Source organism: Salvelinus alpinus, chromosome 3 (genome assembly GCF_045679555.1).
Source record: "Salvelinus alpinus chromosome 3, SLU_Salpinus.1, whole genome shotgun sequence".
In the NCBI taxonomy this organism is placed as follows: domain Eukaryota; kingdom Metazoa; phylum Chordata; class Actinopteri; order Salmoniformes; family Salmonidae; genus Salvelinus; species Salvelinus alpinus.
The window spans coordinates 102,274,701-102,297,576 of NC_092088.1; the positions used below are offsets into that span (position 1 = coordinate 102,274,701).

At 43.7% G+C, this 22,876-nt stretch overlaps 1 protein-coding gene across 4 annotated transcripts in view; it reads left to right on the forward strand.

Annotated features, from left to right (window-relative positions):
* LOC139571629 (C-terminal-binding protein 2) overlaps positions 1-22,876 on the forward strand; it is a 218,746-nt gene that overhangs the window by 185,755 nt on the left and 10,115 nt on the right. For all 4 annotated transcript variants that reach the window (XM_071394681.1, XM_071394680.1, XM_071394679.1 and 1 more), the window contains 3 exons: positions 1,154-1,368; positions 10,270-10,400; positions 13,850-13,977. In XM_071394681.1, the coding sequence (XP_071250782.1) occupies positions 1,154-1,368; positions 10,270-10,400; positions 13,850-13,977 (474 nt within the window). The remainder of the gene's footprint in view (positions 1-1,153; positions 1,369-10,269; positions 10,401-13,849; positions 13,978-22,876) is intronic.

A 22,876-nucleotide genomic window follows, 5' to 3' on the forward strand; every position in this document is an offset into this window, starting at 1 on the left:
CTCTCTCATGCCCCTCTCTCTGTATGGCTGAGAGACACAGTTGGTCTTCATGGTGGACACTGTCTCTCCCTCAAATCAATCAATCAATCAATCAAATGTATTTATAAAGCCATTTTTTACATCAGCTGATGTCACAAAGTGCTGTACAGAAACCCAGCCTAAAACCCCAAACAGCAAGCAATGCAGGAGTAGAAGCACGGTGGCTAGGAAAAACTCCCTAGAAAGGCCAAAACCTAGAAGAAAACCTAGAGAGGAACCAGGCTCTGAGGGGTGGCCAGTCCTCTTCTGGCTGTGCCGGGTGGAGATTATAACAGAACATGGCCAAGATGTTCAAACGTTCATAGATGACCAGCAGGGTCAAATAATAATAATCACAGTAGTTGTCGAGGGTGCAACAGGCCAGCACCTCAGGAGTAAATGTCAGTTGGCTTTTCATAGCCGATCGTTCAGAGTTAGAGACAGCGTAGAGAGAGAGAGTCCAAAACAGCAGGTCCGGGACAGGTCGCACCGTCCAGTGAACAGGTCAGGGTTCCATAGCCGCAGGCAGAACAGTTGAAACTGGAGCAGCAGCATGGCCAGTGTCCCTGTCTCTTCCTCCGTCTCTATCTCTCGCTTTCTCCATTTGTTGTGGGGTCTGTAGAGTCCAGTCCAGTAGGAGGGATGACATACGGTGTGTCAGTACATTTCAGCAGGGCTGTTCTGGCCAACCTTCTCTCCTCCAACTTGGCTGTTTCCTTTGTGTCAGTCAGCCTGTGGAATGTCGCAGGCGCTATGGACAGGGACAGGGACAGGGACACACACACAGGCCGTATGGACAGGGACAGACGCACAGGCTGACTGACACAATGGAAAGGGACAGGGACAGACGCACAGGCCCTATGGACAGGGACAGGGACACACACACAGGCCGTATGGAGAGGGACAGGGACACACAGGCCGTATGCACAGGGACAGGGACACACAGGCCGTATGGAGAGGGACACACACACAGGCCGTATGGAGAGGGACAGTGTGTGTGTGTGTGTGTGTGTGTGTGTGTGTGTGTGTGTGTGTGTGTGTGTGTGTGTGTGTGTGTGTGTGTGTGTGTGTGTGTGTGTGTGTGTTGATGTTGTGACTAAACCATGCTCTCCCCCCTCTGTCTCTGTGTGTGTAGGTCGTTCGGGTCAGGCGGTGGCAGTGCGGGCCAAAGTGTTTGGCTTCAACGTGATCTTCTACGACCCCTACCTGCAGGACGGCTTGGAGCGTTCCCTGGGCGTCCAGCGCGTCTACACCCTACAGGACCTCCTCTACCAGTCAGACTGTGTGTCTCTGCACTGCAACCTGAACGAACACAACCACCATCTCATCAACGACTTCACCATCAAACAGGTAGAGAGGACAGACACACAGCTGACCTTTATGGTATCACTCACTGACTCGCAATGAGTTATTCATTCAGATCGTTATTAATGCGTTATTAATTCATATTGTTATTAATACGAGGTATTAATTCATATTGTTATTAATATAAGTTATTCATTTATACAGTTATCAATATGAGTTATTCATTAATATCGTCATTAATATAGGGTATTAATTTATACAGTTATTAATATGAGTTATGAATTCATATAGTTATTAATATGAGTTATAAATTAATATAGTTATTAATATGAGTTATTAATTCATGTAGTTATTCAAATGTATTATTAATTCATAGTGTTATTAAAATTAGTTATTAATTCATATCTTTATTAATATGGGTTATTAATTCATATCATTATTGATATCAGTTATCAATTCATATATTTATTAATATGGGTTATTAATTCACATAGTTATTAATATGAGTTATTAATTAATATAGTTATTAATGCGAGGTATTAATTCATATAGTTATTACTATGGGTTATTAATTCCTATATTTATTACTATGAGTTATTAATTCATATAGTTATAAATATGAGTTATTAATTCATATCGTTATTAATATGAGTTATTAAGTCATATAGTTATTAATATGAGTTATTAATTCCGATAGTTATTATTATGAGTTATTAATTCCTATAGTTATTAATATGAGTTATAAATTCATACAGTTATTAATATGGGTTATTAATTCATATCGTTATTATATGAGTTATTAATTCATATCGTTATTAATATGAGTTATTAATTCCTATAGTCATTAATATGAGTTATTAATTAATATCGTTATTAATATGAGTTATTAATTCCTATAGTTATTAATATGAGTTATTAATTCATATAGTTATTAATATGAGTTATTAATTCCTATAGTTATTAATATGGGTTATTAATTCATATAGTTATTAATATGGGTTATTAATCAGACTGTCCTGAACACCTCATCATCCTTCTATATATTATATATTATCATGATTAATTACCACCTCTTAGTTATTAATATGAGTTATTAATTCATATAGTTATTAATATGAGTTATTAATTCATATAGTTATTAATATGGGTTATTAATCCCTATAGTTATTAATATGGGTTATTAATCAGCCTGTCCTGAACACCTCATCATCCTTCTATATATTATATATTATCATGATTAACTACCACCTCTTAGTTATTAATATGGGTTATTAATTCCTATAGTTATTAATATGGGTTATTAATTCCTATAGTTATTAATATGAGTTATTAATTAATATCATTATTAATATGAGTTATTAATTCCTATAGTTATTAATATGAGTTATTAATTCATATAGTTATTAATATGAGTTATTAATTCATATAGTTATTAATATGGGTTATTAATTCCTATAGTTATTAATATGAGTTATTAATCAGCCTGTCCTGAACACCTCAGCATCCTTCTATATATTATATATTATCATGATTAACTACCACCTCTTAATTATTAATTCATATTGTTATTAATATAAGTTATTTATTCATATAGTTATTAATATGGGTTATTAATTCATAGAGTTATTAATATGGGTTATTAATCAGACTGTCCTGTACACCTCAGCATCCTTCTATATATTATATATTATCATGATTAATTACCACCTCTTAGTTATTAATATGGGTTATTAATTCCTATAGTTATTAATATGGGTTATTAATCCCTATAGTTATTAATATGGGTTATTAATCAGACTGTCCTGAACACCTCATCATCCTTCTATATATTATATATTATCATGATTAACTACCACCTCTTAGTTATTAATATGGGTTATTAATTCCTATAGTTATTAATATGGGTTATTAATCAGCCTGTCCTGAACACCTCATCATCCTTCTATATATTATATATTATCATGATTAACTACCACCTCTTAGTTATTAATATGGGTTATTAATTCCTATAGTTATTAATATGGGTTATTAATCAGCCTGTCCTGAACACCTCATCATCCTTCTATATATTATATATTATCATGATTAACTACCACCTCTTAGTTATTAATATGAGTTATTAATTCCTATAGTTATTAATATGAGTTATTAATCCCTATAGTTATTAATATGGTTTATTAATCAGCCTGTCCTGAACACCTCATCATCCTTATATACACTGCTCAAAAAAATAAAGGGAACACTTAAACAACACAATGTAACTCCAAGTCAATCACACTTCTGTGAAATCAAACTGTCCACTTAGGAAGCAACACTGATTCACAATAAATTTCACATGCTGTTGTGCAAATGGAATAGACAACAGGTGGAAATTATAGGCAATTAGCAAGACACCCCCAATAAAGGAGTGGTTCTGCAGGTGGTGACCACAGACCACTTCTCAGTTCCTATGCTTCCTGGCTGATGTTTTGGTCACTTTTGAATGCTGGCGGTGCTTTCACTCTAGTGGTAGCATGAGACGGAGTCTACAACCCACACAAGTGGCTCAGGTAGTGCAGCTCATCCAGGATGGCACATCAATGCGAGCTGTGGCAAGAAGGTTTGCTGTGTCTGTCAGCGTAGTGTCCAGAGCATGGAGGCGCTACCAGGAGACAGGCCAGTACATCAGGAGACGTGGAGGAGGCCGTAGGAGGGCAACAACCCAGCAGCAAGACCGCTACCTCCGCCTTTGTGCAAGGAGGAGCACTGCCAGAGCCCTGCAAAATGACCTCCAGCAGGCCACAAATGTGCATGTGTCTGCTCAAACGGTCAGAAACAGACTCCATGAGGGTGGTATGAGGGCCCGACGTCCACAGGTGGGGGTTGTGCTTACAGCCCAACACCGTGCAGGACGTTTGGCATTTGCCAGAGAACACCAAGATTGGCAAATTCGCCACTGGCGCCCTGTGCTCTTCACAGATGAAAGCAGGTTCACACTGAGCACATGAGCACATGTGACAGACGTGACAGAGTCTGGAGACGCCATGGAGAACGTTCTGCTGCCTGCAACATCCTCCAGCATGACCGGTTTGGCGGTGGGTCAGTCATGGTGTGGGGTGGCATTTCTTTGGGGGGCCGCACAGCCCTCCATGTGCTCGCCAGAGGTAGCCTGACTGCCATTAGGTACCGAGATGAGATCCTCAGACCCCTTGTGAGACCATATGCTGGTGCGGTTGGCCCTGGGTTCCTCCTAATGCAAGACAATGCTAGACCTCATGTGGCTGGAGTGTGTCAGCAGTTCCTGCAAGAGGAAGGCATTGATACTATGGACTGGCCCGCCCGTTCCCCAGACCTGAATCCAATTGAGCACATCTGGGACATCATGTCTCGCTCCATCCACCAACGCCACGTTGCACCACAGACTGTCCAGGAGTTGGCAGATGCTTTAGTCCAGGTCTGGGAGGAGATCCCTCAGGAGACCATCCGCCACCTCATCAGGAGCATGCCCAGGCGTTGTGGGGAGGTCATACATGCACGTGGAGGCCACACACACTACTGAGCCTCATTTTGACTTGTTTGAAGGACATTACATCAAAGTTGGATCAGCCTGTAGTGTGGTTTTCCACTTTAATTTTGAGTGTGACTCCAAATCCAGACCTCCATGGGTTAATAAATTTGATTTCCATTGATAATTTTTGTGTGATTTTGTTGTCAGCACATTCAACTATGTAAAGAAAAAAGTATTTAATAAGAATATTTCATTCATTCAGATCTAGGATGTGTTATTTTACTGTTCCCTTTATTTTTTTGAGCAGTGTATATTATATATTATCATGATTAACTACCACCTCTTAGTTATTAATATGGGTTATTAATTCCTATAGTTATTAATATGGGTTATTAATCAGACTGTCCTGAACACCTCATCATCCTTCTATATATTATATATTATCATGATTAACTACCACCTCTTAGTTATTAATATGGGTTATTAATTCCTATAGTTATTAATATGGGTTATTAATCAGACTGTCCTGAACACCTCATCATCCTTCTATATATTATATATTATCATGATTAACTACCACCTCTTAGTTATTAATATGAGTTATTAATTCCTATAGTTATTAATATGGGTTATTAATCAGCCTGTCCTGAACACCTCATCATCCTTCTATATATTATATATTATCATGATTAACTACCACCTCTTAGTTATTAATATGAGTTATTAATTCCTATAGTTATTAATATGGGTTATTAATCCCTATAGTTATTAATATGGGTTATTAATCAGCCTGTCCCAAACACCTCATCATCCTTCTATATATTATATATTATCATGATTAACTACCACCTCTTAGTTATTAATATGAGTTATTAATTCCTATAGTTATTAATATGGGTTATTAATCAGCCTGTCCTGAACACCTCATCATCCTTCTATATATTATATATTATCATGATTAACTACCAACTCTGTTGTTCTTAGTGATCTGAACACGTCAAACTTAGATTTGTCCATGACACTTTTTTCCAATCTTCCTCTGTCCAGTGTCTGTGTTCTTATGCCCATCTTAATCTTTTATTTTTATTGGCCAGTCTGAGAGAGAGAGCTTTTTCTTTGCAACTCTGCTTAGAAAGCCAGCATCCCGGAGTCTCTTCACTGTTGACGTTGAGACTGGTGTTTTACGGGTACTATTTAATGAAGCTGCCAGTTGAGGACTTGTGAGGTGTCTGTTTCTCAAACTAGACACTCTAATGTACTTGTTCTCTTGCTCTGTTGTGCACCGGGGCCTCCCACTCCTCTTTCTATTCTGGTTAGAGCCAGTTTGCGCTGTTCTGTGAAGGGAGTAGTACACAGCGTTGTACGAGATCTTCAGTTTCTTGGCAATTTCTCACATGGAATAGCCTTCATTTCTCAGAACAAGAATAGACTGACGAAGTTTCAGAAGAAAGGTCTTTGTTTCTGTCCATTTTGAGCCTGTAATCGAACCCACAAAAGTTGATGCTCCAGATACTCAAATAGTCTAAAAGGCCTGTTTTACTGCTTCTTTAATCAGGACAACAGTTTTCAGCTGTGCTAACATAATTGCAAAAGGGTTTTGTAATGATCAATGATCCTTTTAAAATTATAAACTTGGATTAGCTAACACAACGTGCCATTGGAGTGATGGTTGCTGATAATGGGCCTCTGTACGCCTATGTAGATATTCCATAAAAAAATCTGCCGTTTCCAGCTACAATAGTCATTTACAACATTAACAATGTCTACACTGTATTTCTGATCAATTTGATGTTATTTTTATGGACAGAAAAATAGCTTTTCTTTCAAAAACAAGGACATTTCTAAGTGACCCCAAACTTTTGAACGGTAGTGTACATATGATATATGAGTAATGTAAGATATGTAAACATTATTAAAGTGGCATTTTATAAAGTGACTGGTGAACCATTTATTAAAGTGGCCAGTGATTGGGTCTGTATGTTGGCGGCAGCCTCTCTGTGTTAGTGGTGGCTGTTGAACAGTCTGATGGCCTTGAGATAGAAGCTGTTTTTCAGTCTCTCGGTCCCAGCTTTGAAGCACCTGTACTGACCTCGCCTTCTGGATGATAGCGGGGTGAACAGGCAGTGGCTCGGGTGGTTGTTGTCCTTGATGATGGTTATGGCCTTCCTGTGACACCGGGTGGTGTAGGTGTCCTGGAGGGCAGGTAGTTTGCCCCCGGTGATGCGTTGTGCAGACCTCACTACCCTCTGGAGAGCCTTACGGTTGTGGGCGGAGCAGTTGCCGTACCAGGCTGTGATACAGCCCGACAGGATGCTCTCGATTGTGCATCTGTAAAAGTTTTTCAAGGTTTTGGGTGACAAGCCAAATTTCTTCAGCCTCCTGAGGTTGAAGGGGCGCTGTTGCTCCTTCTTCACCACGCTGTCTGTGTGGATCATTTCAGTTTGTCTGTGATGTGTACGCCAAGGAACTTAAAACTTTCCACCTTCTCCACTACTGTCCCGTCGATGTGGATAGGGGGGTGCTCCCTCTGCTGTTTCCTGAAGTCCACGATCATCTCCTTTGTTTTGTTGATGTTGAGTGTGAGGTTATTTTCCTGACACCACACTCCGAGTGCCCTCACCTCCTCCCTGTAGGCCGTCTCGTCATTGTTGGTAATCAAGCCCACTACTGTCGTCTGCAAACTTGATGATTGAGTTGGAGGTGTGCATGGCCACGCAGTCATGGGTGAACAGGGAGAACAGGAGGGGGCTGAGCACGCACCCTTGTGGGGCCCCAGTGTTGAGGGTCAGCGAAGTGGAGATGCTGTTTCCTACCTTCACCACCTGGGGGCGGCCCATCAGAAAGTCCAGGACCCAGTTGCACAGGGCGGGGTTCAGACCCAGGGCCTCCAGCTTGATGATGAGCTTGGAGGGTACTATGGTGTTGAATGCTGAGCTGTAGTCAATGAACAGCATTCTTACATAGGTATTCCTCTTGTCCAGATGGGATAGGGCAGTGTGATGGCGTTTACATCGTCTGTGGACCTGTTGGGGCGGTATGCAAACTGAAGTGGTTCTAGGGTGGCTGGTAAGGTGGAGGTGATATGATCCTTGACTAGTCTCTCAAAGCACTTCATGATGACAGAAGTGAGTGCTACGGGGCGATAGTCATTTAGTTCAATTATCTTTTCCTTCTTGGGTACAGGAACAATGGTGGCCATCTTGAAGCATGTGATTGAATATGTCTGTAAACAATCCAGCCAGCTGGTTTGCGCATGCTCTGAGGACGCAGCTAGGGATGCCGTCTGGGCCGGCAGCCTTGCGAGGGTTAACACGTTTAAATGTTTACTCACGTCGGCTACATTGAAGGAGAGGGGGGGGGGCAGTCCTTGTTAGCGGGCCGGTGGAACTGTATTTTCCTCAAATGTCATGAAGTAAAAGTTGTCAAAAATATAAATAGTAAAGTACAGATCCCCCCAAAAATTACTTAAGTAGTACTTTAAAGTATTTTTACATAAGTACTTTGCACCACTGGCTGAGAGCACAGAGAGGGGAAATGGTATTGCTGTGTTAATATTACACAATAACACCAGACCCTGTCTTGTCTGCCACCTGGTGGAGGAGAAGAGGATTACACCTGTTATCTCAGTTTCCTCTGACTCAGGTTGACTTCACTGTTCAGAGCTGCTGTCAATACTACAATACCCCATCTGGTCTGTCTAGTATGCCACCTGGTGGAGGAGAGGAGAATTACACCTGTTATCTCAGTTTCCTCTGACTCTCAGGTTGGCTTCACTGCTCAGAGCTGCTGTCAATACAACAATACCCCATCTGGTCTGCCACCTGGTGGAGGAGAGGAGAATTACACCTGTTATCTCAGTTTCCTCTGACTCTCAGGTTGGCTTCACTGCTCAGAGCTGCTGTCAATACTATAATACCCCATCTGGTCTGTCTAGTCTGCCACCTGGTGGAGGAGAGGAGAATTACACCTGTTATCTCAGTTTCCTCTGACTCTCAGGTTGGCTTCACAGCTCAGAGCTGCTGTCAATACTACAATAACCCATCTGGTCTGCCACCTGGTGGAGGAGAGGAGAATTACACCTGTTATCTCAGTTTCCTCTGACTCTCAGGTTGGCTTCACAGCTCAGAGCTGCTGTCAATACTACAATAACCCATCTGGTCTACCACCTGGTGGAGGAGAGGAGAATTACACATACCTTCATTATCTCAGTGTCCTCTTCTTTTCTGTCTGTTTCTATTCTCTCTGGTTGACTTCACATCTGAGAGACAGAGAGAGAGAGAGAGCATTGAAGAGCTGTCTGAAGGAGAACAACAGAATAGAGAAGGCTCTATCTCTTAGTTCTTAACTCCTCTTCTGTGTCTCTTCTTCGTTGTTCTCTCAAGGCTGCTTCCTCTTATCTTATTAAAACCAGTCACATGTTGTCTTCTTTTCTCTCCACCCCTCTCCAGACGTTGACAGGCTACAGCCCTGAGCTTCTAAGTAAAGCTTTCTTTCTAGTGTGTGTGTGTGTGTGTGTGTGTGTGTGTGTGTGTGTGTGTGTGTGTGTGTGTGTGTGTGTGTGTGTGTGTGTGTGTGTGTGTGTGTGTGTGTGTGTGTGTGTGTGTGTGTGTGTCTCTCAGAGTAGAACACAGCCATAATAAAAGGATGACTGGCAGTGCGAGGGCTTTTCATGTCCTGGATTTCATATTTTGTCTAGATTTAAGGGATTACAGTTTCTTCCAAGAATATTCATTGGATTTTTCTGGAGCTGTTGTTTTTCTTGCTAGCAGTTGTTTTTGTCTAGTACAGTTATCAACTGTCATCTAGTCCTCAACGTAGTGCACTATAAAGGGACTAGGGTTCCATTTGGGACTAGGGTTCCATTTGGGAATAGGGTTCCATTTGGGACTAGGGTTCCATTTGGGAATAGGGTTCCATTTGGGAATAGGGTTCCACTTGGGACTAGGGTTCCATTTGGGACTAGGGTTCCATTTGGGAATAGGGTTCCATTTGGGACTAGGGTTCCATTTGGGACTAGGGTTCCACTTGGGACTAGGGTTCCATTTGGGACTAGGGTTCCACTTGGGACTAGGGTTCCACTTGGGACTAGGGTTCCATTTGGGACTAGGGTTCCATTTGGGACTAGGGTTCCATTTGGGAATAGGGTTCCATTTCGGACTAGGGTTCCATTTGGGAATAGGGTTCCATTTGGGACTAGGGTTCCATTTGGGACTAGGGTTCCATTTAGGATGTACCCATCTTCAGCCAACTATGTGAGCTGAGCCAAGTAGTGCACTATAAAGGGACTAGGGTTCCATTTGGGACATACACACACACACACAATTCTTAAAGCACTTTTGACAGTCATCCGTAGATGTGTCTCTATGGGGATGAGAAAGACATATTTGTGTGTACATGTGTTTCCCAGGTGCTCAGCTTGTCATTCTCTTTCACCCCCACCCAACTCCCAACCCTTGTAGATGCGTCAGGGAGCGTTCCTGGTGAATGCAGCGCGGGGAGGGCTGGTGGATGAGAAGGCCCTGGCTCAGGCCCTGAAGGAGGGGAGGATACGTGGCGCTGCCCTGGACGTGCACGAGATAGAACCGTTCAGGTGAGACACACGTGCATGCGTGTATGAGCACACACACACACACACACACACACACACACACACGAGTGGACGTCCACTATACAGGACCATTGAAGTGAGACACACAGTGGATGAGGATATAGTTTACCTGACAGTAACAGTTATGTTAGTTATGTTGTCAGGGAGTTATGGTGTTGAGGGTTAGTTATGGTGTTGAGGGTTAGTTATGGTCTTGAGGGTTAGTTATGGTGTTGAGGGTTAGTTATGGTGTTGAGGGTTAGTTATGTTGTCAGGGAGTTATGGTGTTGAGGGTTAGTTCTGGTGTTGAGGGTTAGTTCTGGTGTTGAGGGTTAGTTATGGTGTTGAGGGTTAGTTATGGTGTTGAGGGTTAGTTCTGGTGTTGAGGGTTAGTTATGGTGTCAGGGAGTTATGGTGTTGAGGGTTAGTTATGGTGTTGAGGGTTAGTTCTGGTGTCAGGGAGTTATGGTGTTGAGGGTTAGTTATGGTATTGAGGGTTAGTTATGGTGTTGAGGGTTAGTTATGGTATTGAGGGTTAGTTATGGTGTTGAGGGTTAGTTCTGGTGTTGAGGGTTAGTTATGGTGTCAGGGAGTTATGGTGTTGAGGGTTAGTTATGGTGTCAGGGGGTTATGGTGTCAGGGAGTTATGGTGTTGAGGGTTAGTTATGGTGTTGAGGGTTAGTTATGGTGTCAGGGAGTTATGGTGTTGAGGGTTATTTATGGTGTTGAGGGTTAGTTATGGTGTTGAGGGTTAGTTATGGTGTCAGGGAGTTATGGTGTTGAGTTATTATGGTGTTGAGTGTTAGTTATGGTGTTGAGGGTTAGTTATGGTGTTGAGGGTTAGTTATGGTGTTGAGGGTTAGTTATGGTGTTGAGGGTTAGTTATGGTGTTGAGGGTTAGTTATGTGGTTGAGGGTTAGTTATGGTGTCAGGGAGTTATGGTGTTGAGGGTTAGTTATGGTATTGAGGGTTAGTTATGGTGTTGAGGGTTAGTTATGGTGTTGAGGGTTAGTTATGGTGTTGAGGGTTAGTTATGGTGTTGAGGGTTAGTTATGGTGTTGAGGGTTAGTTATGGTGTTGAGGGTTAGTTATGGTGTCATGGAGTTATGGTGTCAGGAAGTTATGGTGTTGAGGGTTAGTTCTGGTGTTGAGGGTTAGTTCTGGTGTTGAGGGTTAGTTATGGTGTTGATGGTTAGTTATGGTGTCATGGAGTTATGGTGTCAGGGAGTTATGGTGTTGAGGGTTAGTTATGGTGTTGAGGGTTAGTTATGGTGTTGAGGGTTAGTGTTGAGGGTTAGTTATGGTGTTGAGGGTTAGTTATGGTGTTGAGGGTTAGTTATGGTGTTGAGGGTTAGTTATGGTGTTGATTGTTAGTTATGGTGTCAGGGAGTTATGGTGTTGAGGGTTAGTTATGGTATTGAGGGTTAGTTATGGTGTTGAGGGTTAGTTATGGTGTTGAGGGTTAGTTATGGTGTCAGTGAGTTATGGTGTTGAGGGTTAGTTATGGTGTTGAGTGTTAGTTCTGGTGTTGAGGGTTAGTTATGGTGTTGAGGGTTAGTTATGGTGTTGAGGGTTAGTTATGGTGTTGAGGGTTAGTTATGGTGTTGAGGGTTAGTTATGGTGTTGAGGGTAAGTTATGGTGTTGAGGGTTAGTTATGGTATTGAGGGTTAGTTATGGTGTTGAGGGTTAGTTATGGTGTTGAGGGTTAGTTATGGTGTTGAGGGTTAGTTATGGTGTTGAGGGTAAGTTATGGTGTTGAGGGTTAGTTATGGTGTTGAGGGTTAGTTATGGTGTTGAGGGTTAGTTATGGTATCAGGGAGTTATGGTGTTGAGGGTTAGTTATGGTGTCAGGGAGTTCTGGTGTTGAGGGTTAGTTATGGTGTTGAGGGTTAGTTATGGTGTTGAGGGTTAGTTATGGTGTCAGGGAATTATGGTGTTGAGGGTTAGTTATGGTGTTGAGGGTTAGTTATGGTGTTGAGGGTTAGTTATGGTGTTGAGGGTTAGTTATAGTGTTGAGGGTTAGTTATGGTGGCAGGGAGTTATGGTGTTGAGGGTTAGTTATGGTGTCAGGAAGTTATGGCGTCAGGGAGTTATGTTGTCAGGGAGTTATGGTGTTGAGGGTTAGTTATGGTGTCAGGGAGTTATGTTGTCAGGGAGTTATGGTGTCAGGGAGTTCTGTTGTCAGGGAGTTATGGTGTCAGGGAGTTCTGTTGTCAGGGAGTTCTGTTGTCAGGGAGTTCTGTTGTCAGGGAGTTATGGTGTCAGGGAGTTATGGTGTCCGGGAGTTATGGTTTTGAGGGTTAGTTATGGTGTCAGGGAGTTCTGGTGTTGAGGGTTAGTTATGGTGTCAGGGAGTTATGGTGTCAGGGAGTTCTGTTGTCAGGGCGTTATGGTGTCAGGGAGTTATGGTTTTGAGGGTTAGTTATGGTGTCAGGTAGATATGGTGTCAGGGAGTTATGTTGTCAGGGAGTTCTGGTTCTACTGTGGACACACATCAACAAGACGTCAACAGAGGACCTGTAATCCCACACTACAGTGGCTCATATCAGTGACACCTTCACACACAACCTAGGACCAGGGCATGGAGGGTGAGGGACTGAGTAGGGAGGACTGAGGGAAGAAGAAGGAGAGGAAGTCTCATCATCTGTTATCAGGGATGGAGAAAAGATGAAGAGAGGAGATGAAGAGAAGAGATGAAGAGAGGAGATGAAGAGAAGAGGAGATGAAGAGAGGAGGAGATGAAGAGAGGAGGAGATGAAGAGAGGAGATGAAGTGAGGAGAGGAGGAGATGAAGAGAGGAGATGAAGAGAGGAGATGAGGAGAAGAGGAGATGAAGAGAGGAGGAGATGAAGAGAGGAGGAGATGAAGAGAGGAGATGAAGTGAGGAGAGGAGGAGATGAAGAGAGGAGATGAAGAGAGGAGATGAGGAGATGAAGAGAGGAGATGAAGAGAAGAGGAGATGAAGAGAGGAGGAGATGAAGAGAGGAGGAGATGAAGAGAGGAGGAGATGAAGAGAGGAGATGAAGTGAGGAGAGGAGGAGATGAAGAGAGGAGATGAAGAGAGGAGATGAGGAGATGAAGAGAGGAGATGAAGAGAAGAGGAGATGAAGAGAGGAGGAGATGAAGAGAGGAGGAGATGAAGAGAGGAGGAGATGAAGAGAGGAGGAGATGAAGAGAGGAGATGAAGTGAGGAGAGGAGGAGATGAAGAGAGGAGGAGATGAAGAGAGGAGATGAAGTGAGGAGAGGAGGAGATGAAGAGAGGAGGAGATGAAGAGAGGAGATGAAGTGAGGAGAGGAGGAGATGAAGAGAGGAGGAGATGAAGTGAGGAGATGAGGAAAGGAGATTAGATGAAGAGACCACTGCCTGATTTGACTGATGGGTCTGCTACTTGTTCTCCCCCCCCACCCCCCCCACCCCCTCCCCCACCCCCAACCCTCCCCTCTCTCTAGTTTTGCTACAGGCCCTCTGAAGGATGCTCCCAACCTGATCTGTACACCACACACAGCCTGGTACAGTGAACAGGCTTCTCTGGAGATGAGAGAGGCAGCTGCCACCGAGATACGAAGAGCCATCAGCGGTACGCCTGTTCCCCAGCACCTCACTAGTCAGGGACCCTGTTCCCCAGCACCTCACTAGTCAGGGACCCTGTTACCCAGCACCTCACTAGTCAGGGACCCTGTTACCCAGCACCTCACTAGTCAGGGACCCTGTTACCCAGCACCTCACTAGTCAGGGACCCTGTTCCCCAGCACCTCACTAGGCAGGGACCCTGTTCCACAGTACCCCAGAAAACATCCACATTGTTAAATAACAACTTGAATTGGTGATTGTGTTGCCAGGCCATACTACCGGTCAAAAGTTTGGACACACCTACTCATTCAAGGGTTTTTCTTTATTTTTACTATTTTCTACATTGTAGAATAATAGTGAAGACATCAAAACTATGAAATAACACAATATGGAACCATGTAGTAACCAAAAAAGTGTTAAACAAATAAAAATATAATTTATATTTGAGATTCTTCAAATAGCCACCCTTTGCCTTGATGACAGCTTTGTACACTCTTGGCATTCTCTCAACCAGCTTCATGAGGTAGTCACCTGGAATGCATTTCAATTAACATGTGTGCCTTGTTAAAAGTTAATTTGTAGAATTTCTTTCCTTCTTAAGCTAACATCTCTCCATCCCATAGCTAACATCTCTCCATCCCATAGCTAACATCTGTCCATCCCATAGCTAACATCTGTCCATCCCATAGCTAACATCTCTCCATCCCATAGCTAACGTCTCTCCATCCATCTGTCCATCCCATAGCTAACATCTCTCCATCCATCTGTCCATCCTATAGCTAACATCTCTCCATCCATCTCTCCATCCCATAGCTAACATCTGTCCATCCCATAGCTAACATCTCTCCATCCCATAGCTAACATCTCTCCATCCCATAGCTAACATCTGTCCATCCCATAGCTAACATCTCTCCATTCCATAGCTAACATCTGTCCATCCCATAGCTAACATCTGTCCATCCATCTCTCCATCCCATAGCTAACATCTCTCCATCCATCTGTCCATCCCATAGCTAACATCTCTCCATCCCATAGCTAACAACTCTCCATCCCATAGCTAACATCTCTCCATCCCATAGTTAACATCTCTCCATCCCATAGCTAACATCTCTCCATCCCATAGCTAACATCTGTCCATCCCATAGCTAACATCTCTCCATCCATCTGTCCATCCCATAGCTAACATCTCTCCATCCCATAGCTAACATCTCTCCATCCATCCCATAGCTAACATCTCTCCATCCCATAGCTAACATCTGTCCATCCCATAGCTAACATCTCTCCATCCATCTGTCCATCCCATAGCTAACATCTCTCCATCCCATAGCTAACATCTGTCCATCCCATAGCTAACATCTGTCCATCCCATAGCTAGCATCTGTCCATCCCATAGCTAACATCTCTCCATCCATCTGTCCATCCCATAGCTAACATCTCTCCATCCCATAGCTAACATCTCTCCATACATCTCTCCATCCCATAGCTAACATCTCTCCATCCCATAGCTAACATCTCTCCATCCCATAGCTAACATCTCTCCATCCCATAGCTAACATCTCTACATCCCATAGCTAACATCTCTCCATCCCATAGCTAACATCTCTCCATCCCATAGCTAACATCTCTCCATCCCATAGCTAACATCTGTCCATCCCATAGCTAACATCTCTCCATCCCATAGCTAACATCTCTCCATCCCATAGCTAACATCTGTCCATCCCATAGCTAACATCTCTCCATCCCATAGCTAACATCTCTCCATCCATCTGTCCATCCCATAGCTAACATCTCTCCATCCCATAGCTAACATCTCTCCATCCTATAGCTAACATCTGTCCATCCCATAGCTAACATCTCTCCATCCCATAGCTAACATCTGTCCATCCCATAGCTAACATCTCTCCATCCATCTGTTTATCCCATAGCTAACATCTGTCCATCCCATAGCTAACATCTCTCCATCCCATAGCTAACATCTCTCCATCCCATAGCTAACATCTCTCCATCCCATAGCTAACATCTCTCCATCCCATAGCTATCATCTCTCCATCCCATAGCTAACATCTCTCCATCCATCTCTCCATCCCATAGCTAACATCTCTCCATCCCATAGCTAACATCTGTCCATTCCATAGCTAACATCTCTCCATCCCATAGCTAACATCTCTCCATCCCATAGCTAACATCTCTCCATCCTATAGCTAACATCTCTCCATCCATCTCTCCATCCCATAGCTAACATCTGTCCATCCCATAGTTAACATCTCTCCATCCCATAGCTAACATCTCTCCATCCCATAGCTAACATCTCTCCATCCATCTGTCCATCCCATAGCTAACATCTCTCCATCCATCTGTCCATCCCATAGCTAACATCTCTCCATCCCATAGCTAACATCTCTCCATCCATCTGTCCATCCCATAGCTAACATCTCTCCATCCCATAGCTAACATCTCTCCATCCCATAGCTAACATCTCTCCATCCCATAGCTAACATCTGTCCATCCCATAGCTAACATCTCTCCATCCCATAGCTAACATCTCTCCATCCCATAGCTAACATCTGTCCATCCCATAGCTAACATCTCTCCATCCCATAGCTAAGATCTCTCCATCCCATAGTTAACATCTCTCCATCCCATAGCTAACATCTGTCCATCCCATAGCTAACATCTCTCCATCCATCTGTCCATCCCATAGCTAACATCTCTCCATCCCATAGCTAACATCTCTCCATCCCATAGCTAACATCTGTCCATCCCATAGCTAGCATCTCTCCATCCCATAGCTAACATCTGTCCATCCCATAGCTAACATCTCTCCATCCCATAGCTAACATCTCTCCATCCCATAGTTAACATCTCTCCATCCCATAGTTAACATCTCTCCATCCCATAGCTAACATCTCTCCATCCCATAGCTAACATCTGTCCATCCCATAGCTAACATCTCTCCATCCCATAGCTAAGATCTCTCCATCCCATAGTTAACATCTCTCCATCCCATAGCTAACATCTGTCCATCCCATAGCTAACATCTCTCCATCCATCTGTCCATCCCATAGCTAACATCTCTCCATCCATCTGTCCATCCCATAGCTAACATCTCTCCATCCCATAGCTAACATCTCTCCATCCATCTGTCCATCCCATAGCTAACATCTCTCCATCCATCTGTCCATCCCATAGCTAACATCTCTCCATCCCATAGCTAACATCTCTCCATCCCATAGCTAACATCTCTCCATCCCATAGCTAACATCTGTCCATCCCATAGCTAACATCTCTCCATCCATCTGTCCATCCCATAGCTAACATCTCTCCATCCCATAGCTAACATCTCTCCATCCCATAGCTAACATCTGTCCATCCCATAGCTAGCATCTCTCCATCCCATAGCTAACATCTCTCCATCCCATAGCTAACATCTCTCCATCCCATAGCTAACATCTCTCCATCCCATAGCTAACATCTCTCCATCCATCTGTCCATCCCATAGCTAACATCTCTCCATCCATCTGTCCATCCCATAGCTAACATCTCTCCATCCCATAGCTAACATCTCTCCATCCATCTGTCCATCCCATAGCTAACATCTCTCCATCCCATAGCTAACAACTCTCCATCCCATAGCTAACATCTCTCCATCCCATAGCTAACATCTCTCCATCCCATAGTTAACATCTCTCCATCCCATAGCTAACATCTCTCCATCCCATAGCTAACATCTGTCCATCCCATAGCTAACATCTCTCCATCCATCTGTCCATCCCATAGCTAACATCTCTCCATCCCATAGCTAACATCTCTCCATCCATCCCATAGCTAACATCTCTCCATCCCATAGCTAACATCTGTCCATCCCATAGCTAACATCTCTCCATCCATCTGTCCATCCCATAGCTAACATCTCTCCATCCCATAGCTAACATCTGTCCATCCCATAGCTAACATCTGTCCATCCCATAGCTAGCATCTGTCCATCCCATAGCTAACATCTCTCCATCCATCTGTCCATCCCATAGCTAACATCTCTCCATCCCATAGCTAACATCTCTCCATACATCTCTCCATCCCATAGCTAACATCTCTCCATCCCATAGCTAACATCTCTCCATCCCATAGCTAACATCTCTCCATCCCATAGCTAACATCTCTACATCCCATAGCTAACATCTCTCCATCCCATAGCTAACATCTCTCCATCCCATAGCTAACATCTCTCCATCCCATAGCTAACATCTGTCCATCCCATAGCTAACATCTCTCCATCCCATAGCTAACATCTCTCCATCCCATAGCTAACATCTGTCCATCCCATAGCTAACATCTCTCCATCCCATAGCTAACATCTCTCCATCCATCTGTCCATCCCATAGCTAACATCTCTCCATCCCATAGCTAACATCTCTCCATCCTATAGCTAACATCTGTCCATCCCATAGCTAACATCTCTCCATCCCATAGCTAACATCTCTCCATCCATCTGTTTATCCCATAGCTAACATCTGTCCATCCCATAGCTAACATCTCTCCATCCCATAGCTAACATCTCTCCATCCCATAGCTAACATCTCTCCATCCCATAGCTAACATCTCTCCATCCCATAGCTATCATCTCTCCATCCCATAGCTAACATCTCTCCATCCATCTCTCCATCCCATAGCTAACATCTCTCCATCCCATAGCTAACATCTGTCCATTCCATAGCTAACATCTCTCCATCCCATAGCTAACATCTCTCCATCCCATAGCTAACATCTCTCCATCCCATAGCTAACATCTGTCCATTCCATAGCTAACATCTGTCCATCCCATAGCTAACATCTCTCCATCCATCTGTCCATCCCATAGCTAACATCTCTCCATCCATCTGTCCATCCCATAGCTAACATCTCTCCATCCCATAGCTAACATCTGTCCATTCCATAGCTAACATCTCTCCATCCCATAGCTAACATCTCTCCATCCCATAGCTAACATCTCTCCATCCCATAGCTAACATCTCTCCATCCCATAGCTAACATCTGTCCATTCCATAGCTAACATCTGTCCATCCCATAGCTAACATCTCTCCATCCATCTCTCCATCCCATAGCTAACATCTCTCCATCCATCTGTCCATCCCATAGCTAACATCTCTCCATCCATCTGTCCATCCCATAGCTAACATCTCTCCATCCCATAGCTAACATCTGTCCATTCCATAGCTAACATCTCTCCATCCCATAGCTAACATCTGTCCATCCCATAGCTAACATCTCTCCATCCATCTGTCCATCCCATAGCTAACATCTCTCCATCCTATAGCTAACATCTCTCCATCCCATAGCTAACATCTCTCCATCCCATAGCTAACATCTCTCCATCCATCTGTCCATCCCATAGCTAACATCTCTCCATCCTATAGCTAACATCTCTCCATCCCATAGCTAACATCTGTCCATCCCATAGCTAACATCTCTCCATCCTATAGCTAACATCTCTCCATCCTATAGCTAACATCTCTCCATCCCATAGCTAACATCTCTCCATCCAATAGCTAACATCTCTCCATCCCATAGCTAACATCTCTCCATCCTATAGCTAACATCTCTCCATCCATCTCTCCATCCCATAGCTAACATCTGTCCATCCCATAGTTAACATCTCTCCATCCCATAGCTAACATCTCTCCATCCCATAGCTAACATCTCTCCATCCATCTGTCCATCCCATAGCTAACATCTCTCCATCCATCTGTCCATCCCATAGCTAACATCTCTCCATCCCATAGCTAACATCTCTCCATCCATCTGTCCATCCCATAGCTAACATCTCTCCATCCCATAGCTAACATCTCTCCATCCCATAGCTAACATCTCTCCATCCCATAGCTAACATATGTCCATCCCATAGCTAACATCTCTCCATCCCATAGCTAACATCTCTCCATCCCATAGCTAACATCTGTCCATCCCATAGCTAACATCTCTCCATCCCATAGCTAACATCTCTCCATCCCATAGCTAACATCTCTCCATCCATCTCTCCATCCCATAGCTAACATCTCTCCATCCCATAGCTAACATCTCTCCATCCCATAGCTAACATCTCTCCATCCCATAGTTAACATCTCTCCATCCCATAGTTAACATCTGTCCATCCCATAGCTAACATCTCTCCATCCCATAGCTAACATCTCTCCATCCCATAGCTAACATCTGTCCATCCCATAGCTAACATCTCTCCATCCCATAGCTAACATCTCTCCATCCCATAGCTAACATCTCTCCATCCCATAGCTAACATCTCTCCATCCCATAGCTAACATCTCTCCATCCCATAGCTAACATCTCTCCATCCCATAGCTAACATCTCTCCATCCCATAGCTAACATCTGTCCATCCCATAGCTAACATCTGTCCATCCCATAGCTAACATCTCTCCATCCCATAGCTAACATCTCTCCATCCCATAGCTAACATCTCTCCATCCCATAGCTAACATCTCTCCATCCATCTGTCCATCCCATAGCTAACATCTCTCCATCCCATAGCTAACATCTCTCCATCCCATAGCTAACATCTGTCCATCCCATAGCTAACATCTCTCCATCCCATAGCTAACATCTCTCCATCCCATAGCTAACATCTCTCCATCCCATAGTTAACATCTCTCCATCCCATAGTTAACATCTGTCCATCCCATAGTTAACATCTGTCCATCCCATAGCTAACATCTCTCCATCCATCTGTCCATCCCATAGCTAACATCTCTCCATCCCATAGCTAACATCTCTCCATCCCATAGCTAACATCTGTCCATCCCATAGCTAACATCTCTCCATCCCATAGCTAACATCTCTCCATCCCATAGCTAACATCTCTCCATCCCATAGCTAACATCTCTCCATCCATCTGTCCATCCCATAGCTAACATCTCTCCATCCCATAGCTAACATCTCTCCATCCCATAGCTAACATCTCTCCATCCCATAGCTAACATCTCTCCATCCATCTGTCCATCCCATAGCTAACATCTCTCCATCCCATAGCTAACATCTCTCCATCCCATAGTTAACATCTCTCCATCCCATAGTTAACATCTGTCCATCCCATAGTTAACATCTGTCCATCCCATAGCTAACATCTCTCCATCCATCTGTCCATCCCATAGCTAACATCTCTCCATCCCATAGCTAACATCTCTCCATCCCATAGCTAACATCTGTCCATCCCATAGCTAACATCTCTCCATCCCATAGCTAACATCTCTCCATCCCATAGCTAACATCTCTCCATCCCATAGCTAACATCTCTCCATCCATCTGTCCATCCCATAGCTAACATCTCTCCATCCCATAGCTAACATCTCTCCATCCCATAGCTAACATCTCTCCATCCCATAGCTAACATCTTTCCATCCCATAGTTAACATCTCTCCATCCCATAGTTAACATCTCTCCATCCCATAGCTAACATCTCTCCATCCCATAGCTAACATCTCTCCATCCCATAGCTAACATCTCTCCATCCATCTGTCCATCCCATAGCTAACATCTCTCCATCCCATAGCTAACATCTCTCCATCCCATAGCTAACATCTCTCCATCCCATAGCTAACATCTGTCCATCCCATAGCTAACATCTCTCCATCCATCTGTCCATCCCATAGCTAACATCTCTCCATCCCATAGCTAACATCTCTCCATCCCATAGCTAACATCTGTCCATCCCATAGCTAGCATCTCTCCATCCCATAGCTAACATCTCTCCATCCCATAGCTAACATCTCTCCATCCCATAGCTAACATCTCTCCATCCCATAGCTAACATCTCTCCATCCATCTGTCCATCCCATAGCTAACATCTCTCCATCCATCTGTCCATCCCATAGCTAACATCTCTCCATCCCATAGCTAACATCTCTCCATCCATCTGTCCATCCCATAGCTAACATCTCTCCATCCATCTGTCCATCCCATAGCTAACATCTCTCCATCCCATAGCTAACATCTCTCCATCCCATAGCTAACATCTCTCCATCCCATAGCTAACATCTCTCCATCCCATAGCTAACATCTCTCCATCCATCTCTCCATCCCATAGCTAACATCTCTCCATCCCATAGCTAACATCTCTCCATCCCATAGCTAACATCTCTCCATCCATCTCTCCATCCCATAGCTAACATCTCTCCATCCCATAGCTAACATCTCTCCATCCCATAGCTAACATCTCTCCATCCCATAGTTAACATCTCTCCATCCCATAGTTAACATCTGTCCATCCCATAGCTAACATCTCTCCATCCCATAGCTAACATCTGTCCATCCCATAGCTAACATCTCTCCATCCCATAGCTAACATCTCTCCATCCCATAGCTAACATCTCTCCATCCCATAGCTAACATCTCTCCATCCCATAGCTAACATCTCTCCATCCCATAGCTAACATCTCTCCATCCCATAGCTAACATCTCTCCATCCCATAGCTAACATCTGTCCATCCCATAGCTAACATCTGTCCATCCCATAGCTAACATCTCTCCATCCCATAGCTAACATCTCTCCATCCCATAGCTAACATCTCTCCATCCCATAGCTAACATCTCTCCATCCATCTGTCCATCCCATAGCTAACATCTCTCCATCCCATAGCTAACATCTCTCCATCCCATAGCTAACATCTGTCCATCCCATAGCTAACATCTCTCCATCCCATAGCTAACATCTCTCCATCCCATAGCTAACATCTCTCCATCCCATAGTTAACATCTCTCCATCCCATAGTTAACATCTGTCCATCCCATAGTTAACATCTGTCCATCCCATAGCTAACATCTCTCCATCCATCTGTCCATCCCATAGCTAACATCTCTCCATCCCATAGCTAACATCTCTCCATCCCATAGCTAACATCT